A 14,263-nucleotide genomic window follows, 5' to 3' on the forward strand; every position below is an offset into this window, starting at 1 on the left:
ACAGCAACACACCAAACTTTGCAGTGGTTTCCCATCTCCTGAATAAAAATCAAAGTCCTTACAGCAGTCTCTAATACCCTGCAAGATCTAGCCCTAGCTACCTCAGATCTCCAGGCCCACCTTCCCTCCTCTCCCTGCCTTGCTCTTCATTCTCACCCAGAGGGTCTTCCTTAGTGTTCTTCAAAGGGACTAAATATGCCACCCTCAATTCCTTTACCCTGATGTATTTTACATCACAGTTCTTACCTGTCACCCCAAACTAAACTTTGGAACACTCAATCAGAGTTCAGACTTGGTTTTGTATCCTCATCTCAAGAAGTGCCTGGCACTGAACATGTGTTCAATAAATCAGTGTTGTATGAGTGAATGAATAATTACATTCCTAATGCCTAGTAATATAACTCACAGTAATACTAATTTTGGATCTCATTTTCTACATCTCTCTAAGGAGAGATGTGCTAGATGATCTCAAAATACACATTTATTCAGTAAACATTTAACGCAACCTACTGTGTACCTGGCACTGGGTAGGTTCTCCTGATACAGAAGGAGGTCACAGTCCCAGCTCTCAAGGAGCTCAATGTTCAGAAGGGCAAACAGCCAAACAGGAAGTTACCACGGAGGGCTACCAAAGGAAACTTCTGAGCGTTCACCTGGAAATGGGTAGGACACAGCTCGGTAAAGAGGAAGTGGAAGCCTGTTCCCGGCTGTCCACCCGCGCACGGGCAACACTCACAATCTATAAACCCTGTGAAGGCAAGGGCCTCCCGTTGTATTCCCAAATTTGGCTCCAGACTCTTATATTATTCTTACCTTCAATGCTGGTGCATTTACTGAAGGAAGAGGCGGGATGGAACTGGAGAAGATAATGAACTCAGTTCTAGCTTTAAAACTATACGACCTTTGTTAGAATCCACCTATTTCATAAAGCGAGTCACTGCTTATGGACTTAGGGTTGGACCTATGTATTCCTGTACATTGTCTCCGGGCCCCAATAATACAAACACATCGTATTTAAGCCTGAAGGCTCCTAGCACCGTGCAAAGGTCCTCAACGTCTTTTCTGGCCCATGTTTCTGAGAGCTACAGCGCACTCCTATCAGCGCGCGGCAACTTGGACACTGAGCAGGAAGCGCGGACCAGAACCGCGCACCGCAGAGTCGTCCCTCTGGAACCGTCACGGTCGGCCCTTCTGCAGTTTCCGGGTGTTCTTGCTAGTCGGCCCACTCAAGCCCCTGCGCTAACTGGGAGGAGTCGACCTCCTCCGGCTCTACCAATTGAAAAATTTAGGGGTGGAGTGACTGAACATGCTGAGATGAAGGACATAAGAAGGAAAGAGAAGCTCCCTTAAGTAGTAAATCAAGACATAAACTTATTTAAGCCTGGCATGGATCTTATATTTCCTTATAAATGTAGGTCTTTCCATCTTCCAAGCGAAAACAACACTTGTCTCCCCCTATACCCGGGCGCCCCACTTTTGGTCTCTTCCGCGCCGGACGACCCCGCAGTCACGTGCTCCTCCTGTCCTTCTCGCGGAACGTGCATCCCGTGGTGGGGACACCGAGCCATGGCATCCCTGCTGAGACCCGCTTGCTGGCTCCTCCGAGCCGGGGCGGCCCCGCGCCTCCCCCTCTCCCTGCGTCTCTGCGCTGGCAGCCTGGGCCGGCCGCCCGCCGCCCGCTTTCTGCTTGCTTCTCGCGCCGGGCAGGTCCCCGGGTGAGTGTCCGGGCACATCCGTCAGCCCGCCCACAGTATGGGGTGTTCCTGGGGGTCGTTGACGCTGGCGAGGGCAGGGGTCCCGCCTGTGCCTTCTCCATGCCCTGTTTGCTGCTCCAGGGTCAGCCGTCCAGGGACCTCAGACCACACTCCCCACCGGGGGTTTTCGGGTGACAGGGTTGGTCATCTTCAGAAGGTCATGGCCGTGTGAGCATGGCTTGCTTCCGGCTAGGCTCCTGCCTTCGCAGCCTGGAATTGGGTCCTGCCCTCGGGCTGCTGAAGGCCTATGACACTAAGGGGGGCTTTGAAGGCTGCTGTGAGGGTCAGTGTTACTCTTTTGATTTATGATTGACCGGCTTGAGTGCTGTCCCACGTGCGATTCTTAGTGGTAGTACGTAGCCAGCTAAGACATAGATTTCGAAAGCATTATTTTTGTGAGGTGGATCGGTTGGAAATTGTGGGTGAGTTAGGGATAGCTTAGAAATGGACGTTTAATTATCAGTTTGGACTTTTGCCTGCATTTTCCTGAGTGCAGTTTTCCTCCCAATATTTACGAGGTGTGGCTGGGATTGGAAATTGTCGCTGTAAGCCCTCCAAGTATCAACGAATGAATAAGTGAACACACGGAGGGCACTCCATGGGATTTGGGGATGCAAAGGCAAGTTAAAGGTTTCAGTGCGTTTCAAATACGTGAATAAATGCCCTTATGGATTGAGGTTTATCAGGAGATAGGTTTGATATAGACTTTGGTGGGGGAATAAGAAAACTTGATGAAAGTATTAATTTGAGTAGTATTCTGATCACCTGAGAGGGGAAGATGGGAGCTGAGGTTTTAGAATTGGAGAAAAACTGATTTTTGAAAGGCAGTATTTGTAAATGTACTTTCTGAACCAGCATAAGGACTAAAAGCTTAAAATAAGGAATAGGCCAGGCTCGACTGCAGGCTCATCTATTTATTTGTATTATGCCATTGGACAGCTTACATTTCCAGGCCTCAGTTTTCTTAGTTATAAGAAGGGAGTGGTCATCGTTTTGGTAGTACTGCATGAGATTATCTGTATAAGCACCTTTGGGTGGGGTACCTAGTAAGTGCTTTATTAGTTAATAGGAATAGTAACAACATAATTGCATGGGTCTTTCTTGCCCAGCCTGGAAATCTACTCTCTGTATAAAGTTATAGGGAGGAAATGTTTTATGACTTCTTAACAAATTAGTTATAAATCTTTGGAATGCAGCCTCCTTGTAACTTGCAACCTGCCTGGATTTTCTCAGGAGGCCTGAACTTTAATCTTCGGAAATTATGCCTCTGTCTTTGAAGAACTACTCTGTTGGCTTTGAGAGTTTCTTTTGGGAAAGTTGTGCCAATTACTCTCTTATTTTTCCAGTCCGTAACGTCCCTGTGAGGCCAGAGGAGGGTCAGTCAGTGTTATTGTTCACTTTCAATGTTGTGTTTGAAGAGAGTAATAGAGGGAACACAATCTTGTAGGAAGCATATTGGTTTAGGTGTTTGTCAAACCTGAGTTCTGTTTACTTGCTGCATTATCTTCACTTCCTTGATCCTCAGTTTCATTATCTGTAAAGTAGAGGTAACTTTTGTCAAACTGATCTCTTGTCATTTAGGACTCAACTGCTGTTTCTTCTAAAAAACTACCTTTTTTTTAGTTTTATCAATATGTCTCACTTGTCTGGTATTATCTGTTCTCTGTTTCCCTAGTAGAGAAAGTGAGTTAGATGAGAGCAAGATTTTGTCTCGCTCACCACTGTGTGTCCACTCATAACAGGCAACATAGAAGTATTTGTTCCATTTTTCTTTTGGACTTTGAACACTCTTTCTATACAGTCTCCCGTCCCACAGCCCATAGCATGCCCAGGTCCTTCCCACCTGAAAAACCAAACCTTTGCCAGGACTCTGGACTTAGTCTAGATGCTTCCCAGTCTCTCCTGTCTGTACTTCTGTCTCCATTTCCTCACTTCACATTCACTCTACACCCACTGTAGTCACTCTACTTCAAAAGCCATCATTGTATTACTAATTTTTTTTGTATATTTTTAAGTTAAGAAACTCATGTGCCTTGTGGAACAGTTGTAAGACATGGGGGAAAGCAGTAAACTAAAAATCACCCTTAATTCTATCACCCAGAAAGAGCCAAAATACATGTATGTGTATCTCCTGATCTTTTATGTATGTGTGAGATACAAGTTTATATAATTTTTCCAAGGGACCTCTGAATTACCAAGTCCACTTGTAAGGGCTTGACCTCTGACATGTTTCTCTCTCCCATTTCCCACTTGATGAGACCCTTTTCTTGGCATTGACGACATGTTCTTACTTGATTATCTTTAGGATTTTTCTTGCTCGCTTTGTGCTTCCTTTAACCTCCATTTCTCTCCTAAATCGTGATGTCTCTGGGGATCTTGTCCTTAGTCCTTACATTTTTTTACTTTTTTTCATTCTCTTTGGGTGACTTCTTCCATTTTCAGGGCATCATTTTTTACTTGTCTATCTGATGCTGACATTATTTCTCCTCCTGGATATAGACTATCTACTAGTTACCTCCATTGGTTCAACCACAGGTACTTCAAACCCATCACATCTTAAATTGGACTCATCTTTCCTCACGTCTGTTCCTCATGTATTCCTCGTTTCAGTGAAAGATGTTATTTCTATCTGTTTCCTGGAGATCTCTCATTTATATTTCATTGGTATTTCCAGGACTCTACACTCCCCTTTACATACTGATTGCACAAGTGATTAAGTTGTTAGATCTGCTTCATCTGGAATGAATCCCCTCTTCTTAGAACCATCACATCATTCCCTAGTTTCCCTTATAATTTGATTATAAAATTTTCCTACTTAAATTAACCATTGTGGTCGCTCGCATTAGTCCCCAGGTAAGGTGCTTCATGATCTGAAGATAGCTCTGGAGCCTCACTTAGGAGTTCCTTTCTGTGGCGTCCTGTATTCTAGCCATGCCAAACTACTACTTTGAAGTCCTCTACAACTGGGCTTCTGAAACTATAATGAGCATAAGAATTCTCTGGGGATCTTGTTGAGTTGTAGATTCTCATTTTAGGACTAGCTGGGGACTTCTGCCTAGGGCATTTCTAACAAGCCCCCAGCTGATAAATACTTAACTGAGGCTGCTGGTCTGCAGGCAAGTAAGGCTCTGATGGGCCATGTTGCACATCTCCCTGCCTTTGTGTTTGATGTTTGGTTTTGGGATGTGTCTCCCTTTTTCTGTACGCAAGTGTCTTCTCTGTTAAATCTTTCTTGACTGCTTCTCCCATTTGACTGCTCCCTTCTTGTGCTTTCCCTCAGATCCTGATCACTAAGGCATCCGTTAACATGATCACGTGTACCCACCAGCACTCCACACCTGGCTCTAATTTCCTTGGAGGCAGGGACTTTGTCTTACTCTTTTTGCCTCTCCTAGTGCCTAACTTTGTGGCACATGGTAGGTGTCAAATATTTGTTGGGTAAATTAATGAAAATCTTAGACAGTAAGCAAGGAATATTAGGAGATGCAAGGAGTTTGAAGGGGTACTTAGCCTGTTCACGTAGTACAGTGAATCCACAAATTCACCCTGATCTTGTTTTCCAGCAATGTCCTGTCTGAGAAGGACAGGTGAGTATTATTGAGTGAGACTATTATAATTTATTTATCTTTCCAGAATTGAAGCACCAAAATGATACACTTTTCTTTTATATCCTTTAGTCTTGCTCTTCATTTTCCCATTTCAGCACTTTTTTCCTTTTTTTAAGCAAATTATTTTCTTAAAAACTAGCTTTTACCCTGTCTGCTCTGGGGAGATTGAGGAACAGACACTTGCTTTCTCACACACTCTTTTTTTCTTACACTTTTGGGTCAGATGTTACTTATTTATTTCTTGTGCGAATTTTTAGAATAATGCTTGTGTACTTCTTATGAAAGATAAGCTGTGAGCTAAATCAGTTTGGAAGTAGATCTAGATTGATGATTGGTGTGGAGGTAAAGATCACATATTGCACTATGACACAATGAGTGACTTCCTGAGTTGGAAGGAAAGAAGACTTTCCCATATTTATCTGTCATTGAATTAAAAAGTCTTATCAGCAGATACTAAGAGTTGGTCTGGGACCTGGGTTGCAGTTCAGCCTCTGCCCCCTGTGAATATAAATTTATCAGTTGGAGAGGCTTATGATAGGCACGTGTACAACTATTATATATGTGCTGTCCATAAGAGAGAAACATAACACAGTGGTATTTCAGACAGAAGAGCTATCACATTTGTTCTTTGGTAGGGGATCACCTACCTTGAGTTTAAGAGGAAAAGGGTGTTCCTGGGGAAGAAAACACCATGAAGAGACTAGAGCCTGTCCTTTTATCCTGTGGCTGTGGTGGAAGTTGATACTACAAAGGCCAATATTGTGAAGCTACTCAGTTGATTAGAAAATCGGGCTTTTCCTGGTTGCAGGCTCTGAAGGGTTTAGAGAGGTACAAGTCTTGACAAAGTTCACATAGACTGTAGGAGGATGGAGGCTAGGAGTGGACAGACCAGTTAGGAAGAACATTGATACTGCAGATTATGGCCAGTAGGGCCTGGACTAGGTGGTACAGAACTAAAAAAAAGATATTTTTCTTCTTGAGAGAGTGTGAGTGCGCAGGCAGTGGGTGAGGAGGATGTTAGAATTAGAAACAGCGAATTTGGAAATGAGAATAAACAATAGTATCTTTAGATCTTTACCATTTTCAAGCTGTGTTTGTATGAATACATCACATAAACATTTCATCTTCTGTGGGTTGGTAATACAGATTAGGAAACTGAGGCTTAGAAGGGTGAAGTAATTTCTCTGGAGCTCCTTGGAACTCACCTGCAGATACTGTGATTCCCAGTATCTGACATGTTTGAGTATGTTGTGTTTTAGGTGCTGGGGGAATTATTTATGGATATAGATATATTTTTTAAAAAGGCAGTATATGATGCATTATGTATTCAGGAATTTAAGACTATCACAAGTAAGCACATGATAAGATCTTAGAATATAAATTCTGAAAGGGATCTTTAGAATAATCTAATCCCTTCCACTCTCACTTTATAGATTTTAAAGTGAATCTTGCTCCAATCACATTATAGGTCCCAACCTGGTTAACTAAATCTTCGTCACTTCCTCTCACAGCAGAGACAAAGGAGACATCCCTTTGGCCTGGAGGAGCCTGAGATGGAGGGGACATCTGGATAGATGGAAAGAAATGGCATTGGTGTTTCAAGCCAGCAAACTGTTACCAAGTATAGAGGGTTGCAGATGGCTTTTCTAATCTAAAATTCTGTGACTTACCATAACGTGTACAGCTGTGTTTGGGGAACAGCTTACCTGGCAAGACTTTGGAGAATTGAGATCTTGCAAAATAGTTCAGGGAGAAGGTCCATTGTGACATCTTTACAAAAGGCTTTGTAAAAGATCAATCAACAGACTATTGAGTACCTTTTATAGTAAGACTATTTGTTGAGCACTGTGGTGTTAGGCATCTTATGTTGTTTTTCTTAACATGATCTTTACAAGGTTGATATTTTTCTTCATATGAAGTAACTAATGCTCAGAAAGATCAAGTACCTCTCAGAGTCACGTAGGTGTTAAATAGCATAGCTGGGATTTAAATAGGCCTTTTAAAATAGGTCTTGTGCTTTCTGCTCTTATATTTTAAAAAGAATAAACTGTAGTAAGTATGTAGTTAGTATTTATACGCTTACTTTGCTGGGTCCTTTATGTACACTTTTGAACATTTGTGTACTGCCTTCAGATTTTTTGCCATATCTGAATACTACATAAACTATATTTAATGTTTCTCTTTACATTGGTTTTAGACTTAATTGACATTTTTATAACTTAATTTTTGTCTTAAGCAAGAATGTTAGTAAAATAAAGATTTTGATGCAGTTGTTATTTTTAAATATTTATTAAAATAAATAAAACTGCTGAAAGAGAAAAATCTTTGGATTAAGTGCTGTCTAAAATCATCCTGCCTAGCAGCAGTGCAGTATTTGGGGAAACACTACATTATCTTACTTGATCTTTGTGACATTCTTGTGAGGTAAATGCCGTACCTCCCAGATTTTACAGGTTTAGAGTTGGAGTAGCTTATCCACAGTCACATGTCTTATAAATGGCAGAGTCTGTAGGACTCAAGCCCACCATCTGAAGGTTTGTGTCTTCTACCATGCTATGGAGCCTTCTGTTTTTGTCTCTAAGATTGTACTTGTCAAGTGTTTATGAAAATGATAACATGAGGATTAAAGTAAGCCTCTCTAGGGCACTTTTACATGAAATTTTCCTTATTACGTGGAAGTGAGAGTTAGCAAATTTTATTGGTGAGATTTGTTGCCTGGAATTTGCAGTTAAATCCAGTCTGGGCCTTGGTGACATTTCTTTTCCATCTCCACTGCCCATTCTGGTCTCAGCTTCCATCAGTCTTTTACCTTGACTACCGCCACAGCCTCCTAAATGGTATCTCTATTTTAATTCTTGCTGCCCTCTACTTTGTTCTCCACCCAGCAGCCAGACTGATCTTCTCAAAACAAATAGATCATGCCACAACCTCCGCTTTATAAACCTTCAGTAGGTTCTGATACAAGTCTGTTCCTGGAGTAGAATCTGTGCCTAGAATAAATTCCGGACCCCTTACCTTCCAAACCCTTCATGATCTCGCCCGGTTTTCCTCTCCAACTTCATCCTGTGTGCTGCTCACTTGCTTTGCCTGCTGACTGTTCTACCTTTCCTGGAATATTCATCCCCTGATATGGCTGGTCCTTTTCACCCTTAGCCAAAAAATCTGTGTCATCTTCCTTGAATATTTTATTCAGAGTAGAACCCTGCTATTATACTTTCATTTGAGCCCATTGTTACTTCTGTCACAGTACTTAACACAACTCTTCTTTTTTTTTTTTTAATTTAACTGATTTGTTATCAGAATCACTCACTACGTAAATAGAAGGGCTCATCTTAGCCCAGTGCCTTACATGTAAAAGATGCTCAGTAAGCTTTTTTGAATTAATAAATGAAAGTATTTAAGTTTGTTGTGATAAAGGAAAAGAACAACTACAGAATCTTAAAGAAGGAATGATACAAAGGTGGTTTTGAGGGTAATTGATCTGGCAGTTGTGTGAAGAAAAGCTGAAGCCTAAGAAACTAATTAGGGGTTTGGTGCAAAAATCCATGCTTGGAAGTAAAGAGATATCTGAGGACTCCACAGATGGGGTATAAAGGGTGAGAGGGATTGAGCAATAAAATGATTATCCTAAGGTTTTCAACTTGAGGGAACAATGTAATGGTGGTGTAGTCTTTAGCCATGGAGAACTTTGAAAGGAGTACCAACCAGTTTTAGGAGGAGCCATTATCTGAGTGTTTAACATGTTGAAACTAAAGTGGAATATATAAAATACACAAAAAGAATTACATACCATGACAGAATTGGGTTTACTTCAGGGATGCAAGGCTGGCTCAACAATTGAAAATCAATTGATGTAGACAATCATATCAACAGGCTCAAGAAAACTCATGTGGAATAGTTAAAATAAAAGATTGGTGAGCATGTGCATAAGAGGTAAGTGTGAGGTCCTGTTGCCTGCAGAATGGTACAACAAAATAAGCTGAATAGCTTATGGAAAGCAGTTCTGTGTTTAATAAGCATGTCATAAAATTCAAAACCCTTACTGATCACCTATTTGGAGGCTTTCCATTTTTTAGTCTTGCCTTACCTAGCTTTAATTTTTACCACTTCCCAGTGTGAAACCTACCCCCCACCTGCATTGGAGCCAGATTAGTTTTCTTGATGCCCTTCCTCCATGTTGAGCTCATTTTGGAATGATAATACCCAAGTACAAATCCTGGCCCTGTCATCAGCTAGCTTTTACTGTGATTTGAGCAAGTTGCTTCAGTTTTCTTACCTGTAAACATGAGGATTATAGTCATGTTTTTCTGTTACCTAGCATGTAGTATTAGATGGGTGATAAACATTAACTACTGATTATACCTACTTTTGATCTTGACCCTCCTTTCTTAACTCTTATAGTGATGCTCCAGAATGATGCCAAAACAACTCCACAAAGTGATGCCTAATGGACTCATAATAGCAGGGAAGAAGAGAATAGGAAAGGAAGAGCTTTAAGAATGTGTGTGATTAGTTTGGTGTACATTTGAAGTTAAAAAGGAGTTAATAAGACTTCAATAAAAAGTTTACTTAAAAAAAAACCGCTGAGACTCCAAAACATACAAAGAACTCTGAAAATTTGACGATGAGAAAACTTTTTATTTATTTATTTTTTGGTATCATTAATATACACTTACATGAATAACATTGTGGTTACTAGATTCCCCCCATTATCAAGTCCCCACCACATTCCCCATTACAGTCACTGTCCATCAGTGTAGTAAGATGCTATAAAATCACTACTTGTCTTCCTGTGCTATACTGCCTTCCCCGTGCCCCCACCCTACATTGTGTGTGCTAATCATAATGCCACTTTTTCCCTTTACCCTTCCCTTCCCACGCATCCTCCCCAGTCCCTTTTCCTTTGGTAACTGTTAGTCCATTCTTGGGTTCTGTGAGTCTGCTGCTGTTTTGTTCCTTCAGTTTTTTCTTTGTTCTTATATCCACAGATGAGTGAAATCATTTGATCCTTGTCTTTCTCCCCCTGGCTTATTTCACTGAGCATAATACCCTCTAGCTCCATCCATGTTGTTGCAAATGGTAGGATTTGTTTTCTTCTTATGGCTGAATAATATTCCATTGTGTATATGTACCACATCTTCTTTATCCATTCATCTACTGATGGACACTTAGGTTGCTTCCATTTCTTGGCTATTGTAAATAGTGCAGCGATAAACATAGGGGTGCATATGTCTTTTTCAAACTTGGCTGATGTATTCTTAGAATAAATTCCTAGAAGTGGAATTCCTGGGTCAAATGATATTTCTATTTTGAGCTTTTTGAGGAACCTCCATACTGCTTTCCACAATGGTTGAACTAATTTACATTCCCACCAACAGTGTAGGAGGGTTCCCCTTTCTCCACAACCTCACCAACATTTGTTGTTTGTCTTTTGGATGGTGGCGATCCTTACTGGTGTGAAGTGATATCTCATTGTGGTTTTAATTTGCATTTCTCTGATGACTAGTGATGTGGAGTATCTTTTCATGTGTCTGTTAACCATCTGAATTTCTTCTTTGGAGAACTGTCTGTTCAGTTTCTCTGCCCATTTTTTAATTGGATTGTTCACTTTTTGTTTGTTGAGGTGCGTGAGCTCTTCATATATTTTGGATGTCAACCCTTTATCGGATCTGTCATTTATGAATATATTCTCCCATACTGTAGGATGCCTTTTTGTTCTCTTGATGGTGTCCTTTGCTGTACAGAAGCTTTTTAGTTTGATATAGTCCCACTTGTTCATTTTTGCTTTTGTTTCCCTTGCCTATGGAGACATGTTCATGAAGAAGTTGCTCATGTTTATATTCAAGAGAGTTTTGCCTCTATTTTCTTCTATTCTTCTAATAGTTTTATGGTTTCATGACTTACATTCAGGTCTTTGATCCATTTCGAGTCTACTTTTGTGTATGGAGTTAGACAGTAATCCAGTTTCATTCTCTTGCATGTAGCTGTCCAGTTTTGCCAACACCAGCTGTTGAAGAGGCTCTCATTTCTCCATTGTATATCCATGGCTCCTTTATCGTATATTAATTGACCATATATGCTTGGGTTAATATTTGGACTCTGTATTCTGTTGCACTGGTCTATGGGTCTGTTCTTGTGCCAGTACCAAATTGTCTTGGTTGTTGTGGCTTTGTAGTAGAGCTTGAAGTTGGGAAGCGAGATCCCCCAATGAGAAAATTTAATGCCCCAGTTGAAAAATGGTATGACAGTCTGAATAGATTGTTCACCAAAGAAAATGTACAGAAGGCAGTAAGCATACGAAAAGAGGCTCAAGGCCAGATGTTGTTAGGGAATTGCAAATTAAACAATAATTAGATACCACCACACACTGTTTAGAATGGCTAAAACCCGAAATACCTGTGGGAGCAAATGCACATGATGATTGTCATTCATTGCTGATAGGAGTACAGATGGCATTGTTATTTTGGAATATAGTTTGGCAGTTTCTTACAAAGCTAAGTAAACATATGAGCTTACCATTTGATCTAGCAATCATACTCCGAGATAATTTATCCAAGGGAGTTGAGAACTTACATCCACACAGAAACCTTCACACTAATGTTACAGGAGCTTTATTCATAATTGCCCCCAAATTGGAAGCAGTTATTTTTTTGTGTCCTTCATAGGTGAACAGGTAAACAAATTGTAGTACATACATACAATGGAATATTGATTCAGCACTAAAAATAAATGAGCTATCAACATGAAAAGACATGTAAGAACCATAAATGTATATTGCTAGGTGAAAGACACCGGTCTGAAAAGGCTACATACATAATGTATGATTCAGCTATATAACATTCAGGAAAAGGCAAAACTAGAAACAAAGTGAAAGTGGTTACCAAACCTTTAAGACGAGAGGGAAGAGATGAAAAGGTAAAGTACAATTTTGGGGGCAGTGAAACAAACTATTCTGAAGGTACGCTAAAGGATGTATTTGTCAAAACCTGTGGATATGTACACATAGTGAGCCCTGTTATTAGCTATAGATTTTAGTTAGTAATGTATTAACCTAATTCATCATTTATAACAAATGTACCACACTAATATGAGATGTTAAAAGGGTAAATTGAGTGTGAAGGGAGAAGAGAGTATTTGGGAACTCAGTACTTTCTGAACTTAAGTATGCATTGAATACCTAAAATGCCTTGAAAAAAGTATTAATTAGGAAAGGGTACAGAATTGAAAGGGGAGCCCCATGGAAGCCTACTTACAATAATCTGGTCCCTGTTCCTTTTTGAAATATAATTGTTATTTTTTTTGTGCGAGAGTACAAATAAAAACCACCACCACCAATTATAAAAAAAACACTGAGAAAAATAACTTAAATTCTAGATATTGCAAGAGCAAATTCATGGTTAACCTATTAGTGGTGAGTGTCATAGTCTCAGGAGGGAATCAAAATGTAAAGGAGACGTTTATAACACTTTAATGAGGTGATAAAATTATTTTCCCTTCTGTGGTTACATCAGTTTTGGTCGTCAGAATTTGGAGGCAGGGCATTCCCACTTGGGTAAGCCTGAGAGGTAGACGCCTACCTTGGATGGATCCACCCCATCCTTGGGCTTGTTGTTCTCTTTCCTACATAACTCTTGTTCCAGGTCATGAAATTTCTTGTCTCCTTCAGGGGTATTCAAGTGAATTTTAAAGTAAATTATGGGCCAAATTATAAATGTAGAAAGTGCTGCCATGTAGGGAAGCACCGGAGAATTCCTTTTAAGAGTGAAGTATTCTTTGGTCAAATATGTAACCCTTCCTCCACCCCAGTTATTTTGTAGTAGATTCATATTTCAGCTTAAGTAATTAAAGCCAAGCATACTTACCTTAAGGAGACTTGGCTGTGTTAAGGGTTATTTGTGAGAAAAAATTAGCTTAATAGCACAGAATGATGTGAGTTTATTAATATCTTTCTTCTGCCTGAATTTTGTGTTTAATCTTAGATTTGAAAACTGCAATTCTGCAAAGGTTTTATTTTTGTTCTTTTTCACAGTTTATCAGATTTGGGTTGTGTACAAAAATTTGGCAAATCTGCTTCACTACAATTTTGAAATCTCTGTATTAATCCTCTTTCATTGTTGATTATTATTGTACACTCACCTGAACTTGTTCTGAGTGATAGAGAATAATGTTATTTGGTATTTGCCTAACAGGACATAGTTTAGTAATAGCTGATCCAGTAGGCAGATAAGTAGTCAGAGAAAACCTTTGAAAATGAGAGATAAGTATATGTAGGGATGTATATTCTGTGGTTTGTAGGTGATAATCTAACATTTAATTAATTCAATACATGTAACAAACTTTAATTAGCCACCTACAATGTGCTGAACATTATGTTTACAAAGATAAGACCTTGTCTTAGGTAGTTAGTATCCTGATTTTTTCCATTATTTTCCAACCTACTTGTTTATATAGGTGGAATCATTGATGGTCTGAGTGGTTGTGATTTGTCCCACATCACAATATAGAATTTCTAGTCTAGTATCATTTATTGCCTGTGTTTTTTATAACTTTGTGGTGAAGATTCTGGTTAGTTTTCTTTAATGTACTATCACATGGTTAATCATCGAATTTGTAACTGGTTTTCCAGGTTAACATAGGATAGGAAACTAATAGTTTTATTTTGAAACTCACTACTATATGCAAATACTTATTTTGGTAATTTTGGTGAATTGGTAATTGTGCACATGCCAGAAAAATGTGATTATTATCCCAAAGGCATTCCTGGATTAATAAATAGAGTATTTTTACATTATACATAATTATTACATACTTAAAATATGTAATTTGGTTATTCGTATTGGCTGCTATAGGAAAGTTTAAGATATTTTGGATTAAATATGTAAATCTCTGCTATTTAGAAAT

At 39.7% G+C, this 14,263-nt stretch overlaps 1 protein-coding gene and 1 long non-coding RNA gene across 10 annotated transcripts in view; one reads left to right on the top strand and one right to left on the bottom strand.

Annotated features, from left to right (window-relative positions):
* The window catches only part of LOC108403722 (uncharacterized), a 116,571-nt gene extending 115,339 nt beyond the window's left edge, over nucleotides 1-1,232 (bottom strand). For all 9 annotated transcript variants that reach the window (XR_012121548.1, XR_012121547.1, XR_012121551.1 and 6 more), the window contains exons 1-2: nucleotides 814-1,232; nucleotides 518-653 (exon numbers count right to left, since the gene is read on the bottom strand). This is a non-coding gene — a long non-coding RNA (uncharacterized lncRNA). The remainder of the gene's footprint in view (nucleotides 1-517; nucleotides 654-813) is intronic.
* A 281-nt stretch (nucleotides 1,233-1,513) lies between these two features.
* Nucleotides 1,514-14,263, top strand: part of LRPPRC (leucine rich pentatricopeptide repeat containing) — a 114,000-nt gene continuing 101,250 nt past the window's right edge. The window contains exon 1 of the mRNA XM_073213764.1: nucleotides 1,514-1,715. Coding sequence (XP_073069865.1) covers nucleotides 1,567-1,715 — 149 coding nt within the window. The 5' untranslated portion in view covers nucleotides 1,514-1,566. The remainder of the gene's footprint in view (nucleotides 1,716-14,263) is intronic.

Source organism: Manis javanica, chromosome 1 (assembly GCF_040802235.1).
Source record: "Manis javanica isolate MJ-LG chromosome 1, MJ_LKY, whole genome shotgun sequence".
Lineage (NCBI taxonomy): Eukaryota > Metazoa > Chordata > Mammalia > Pholidota > Manidae > Manis > Manis javanica.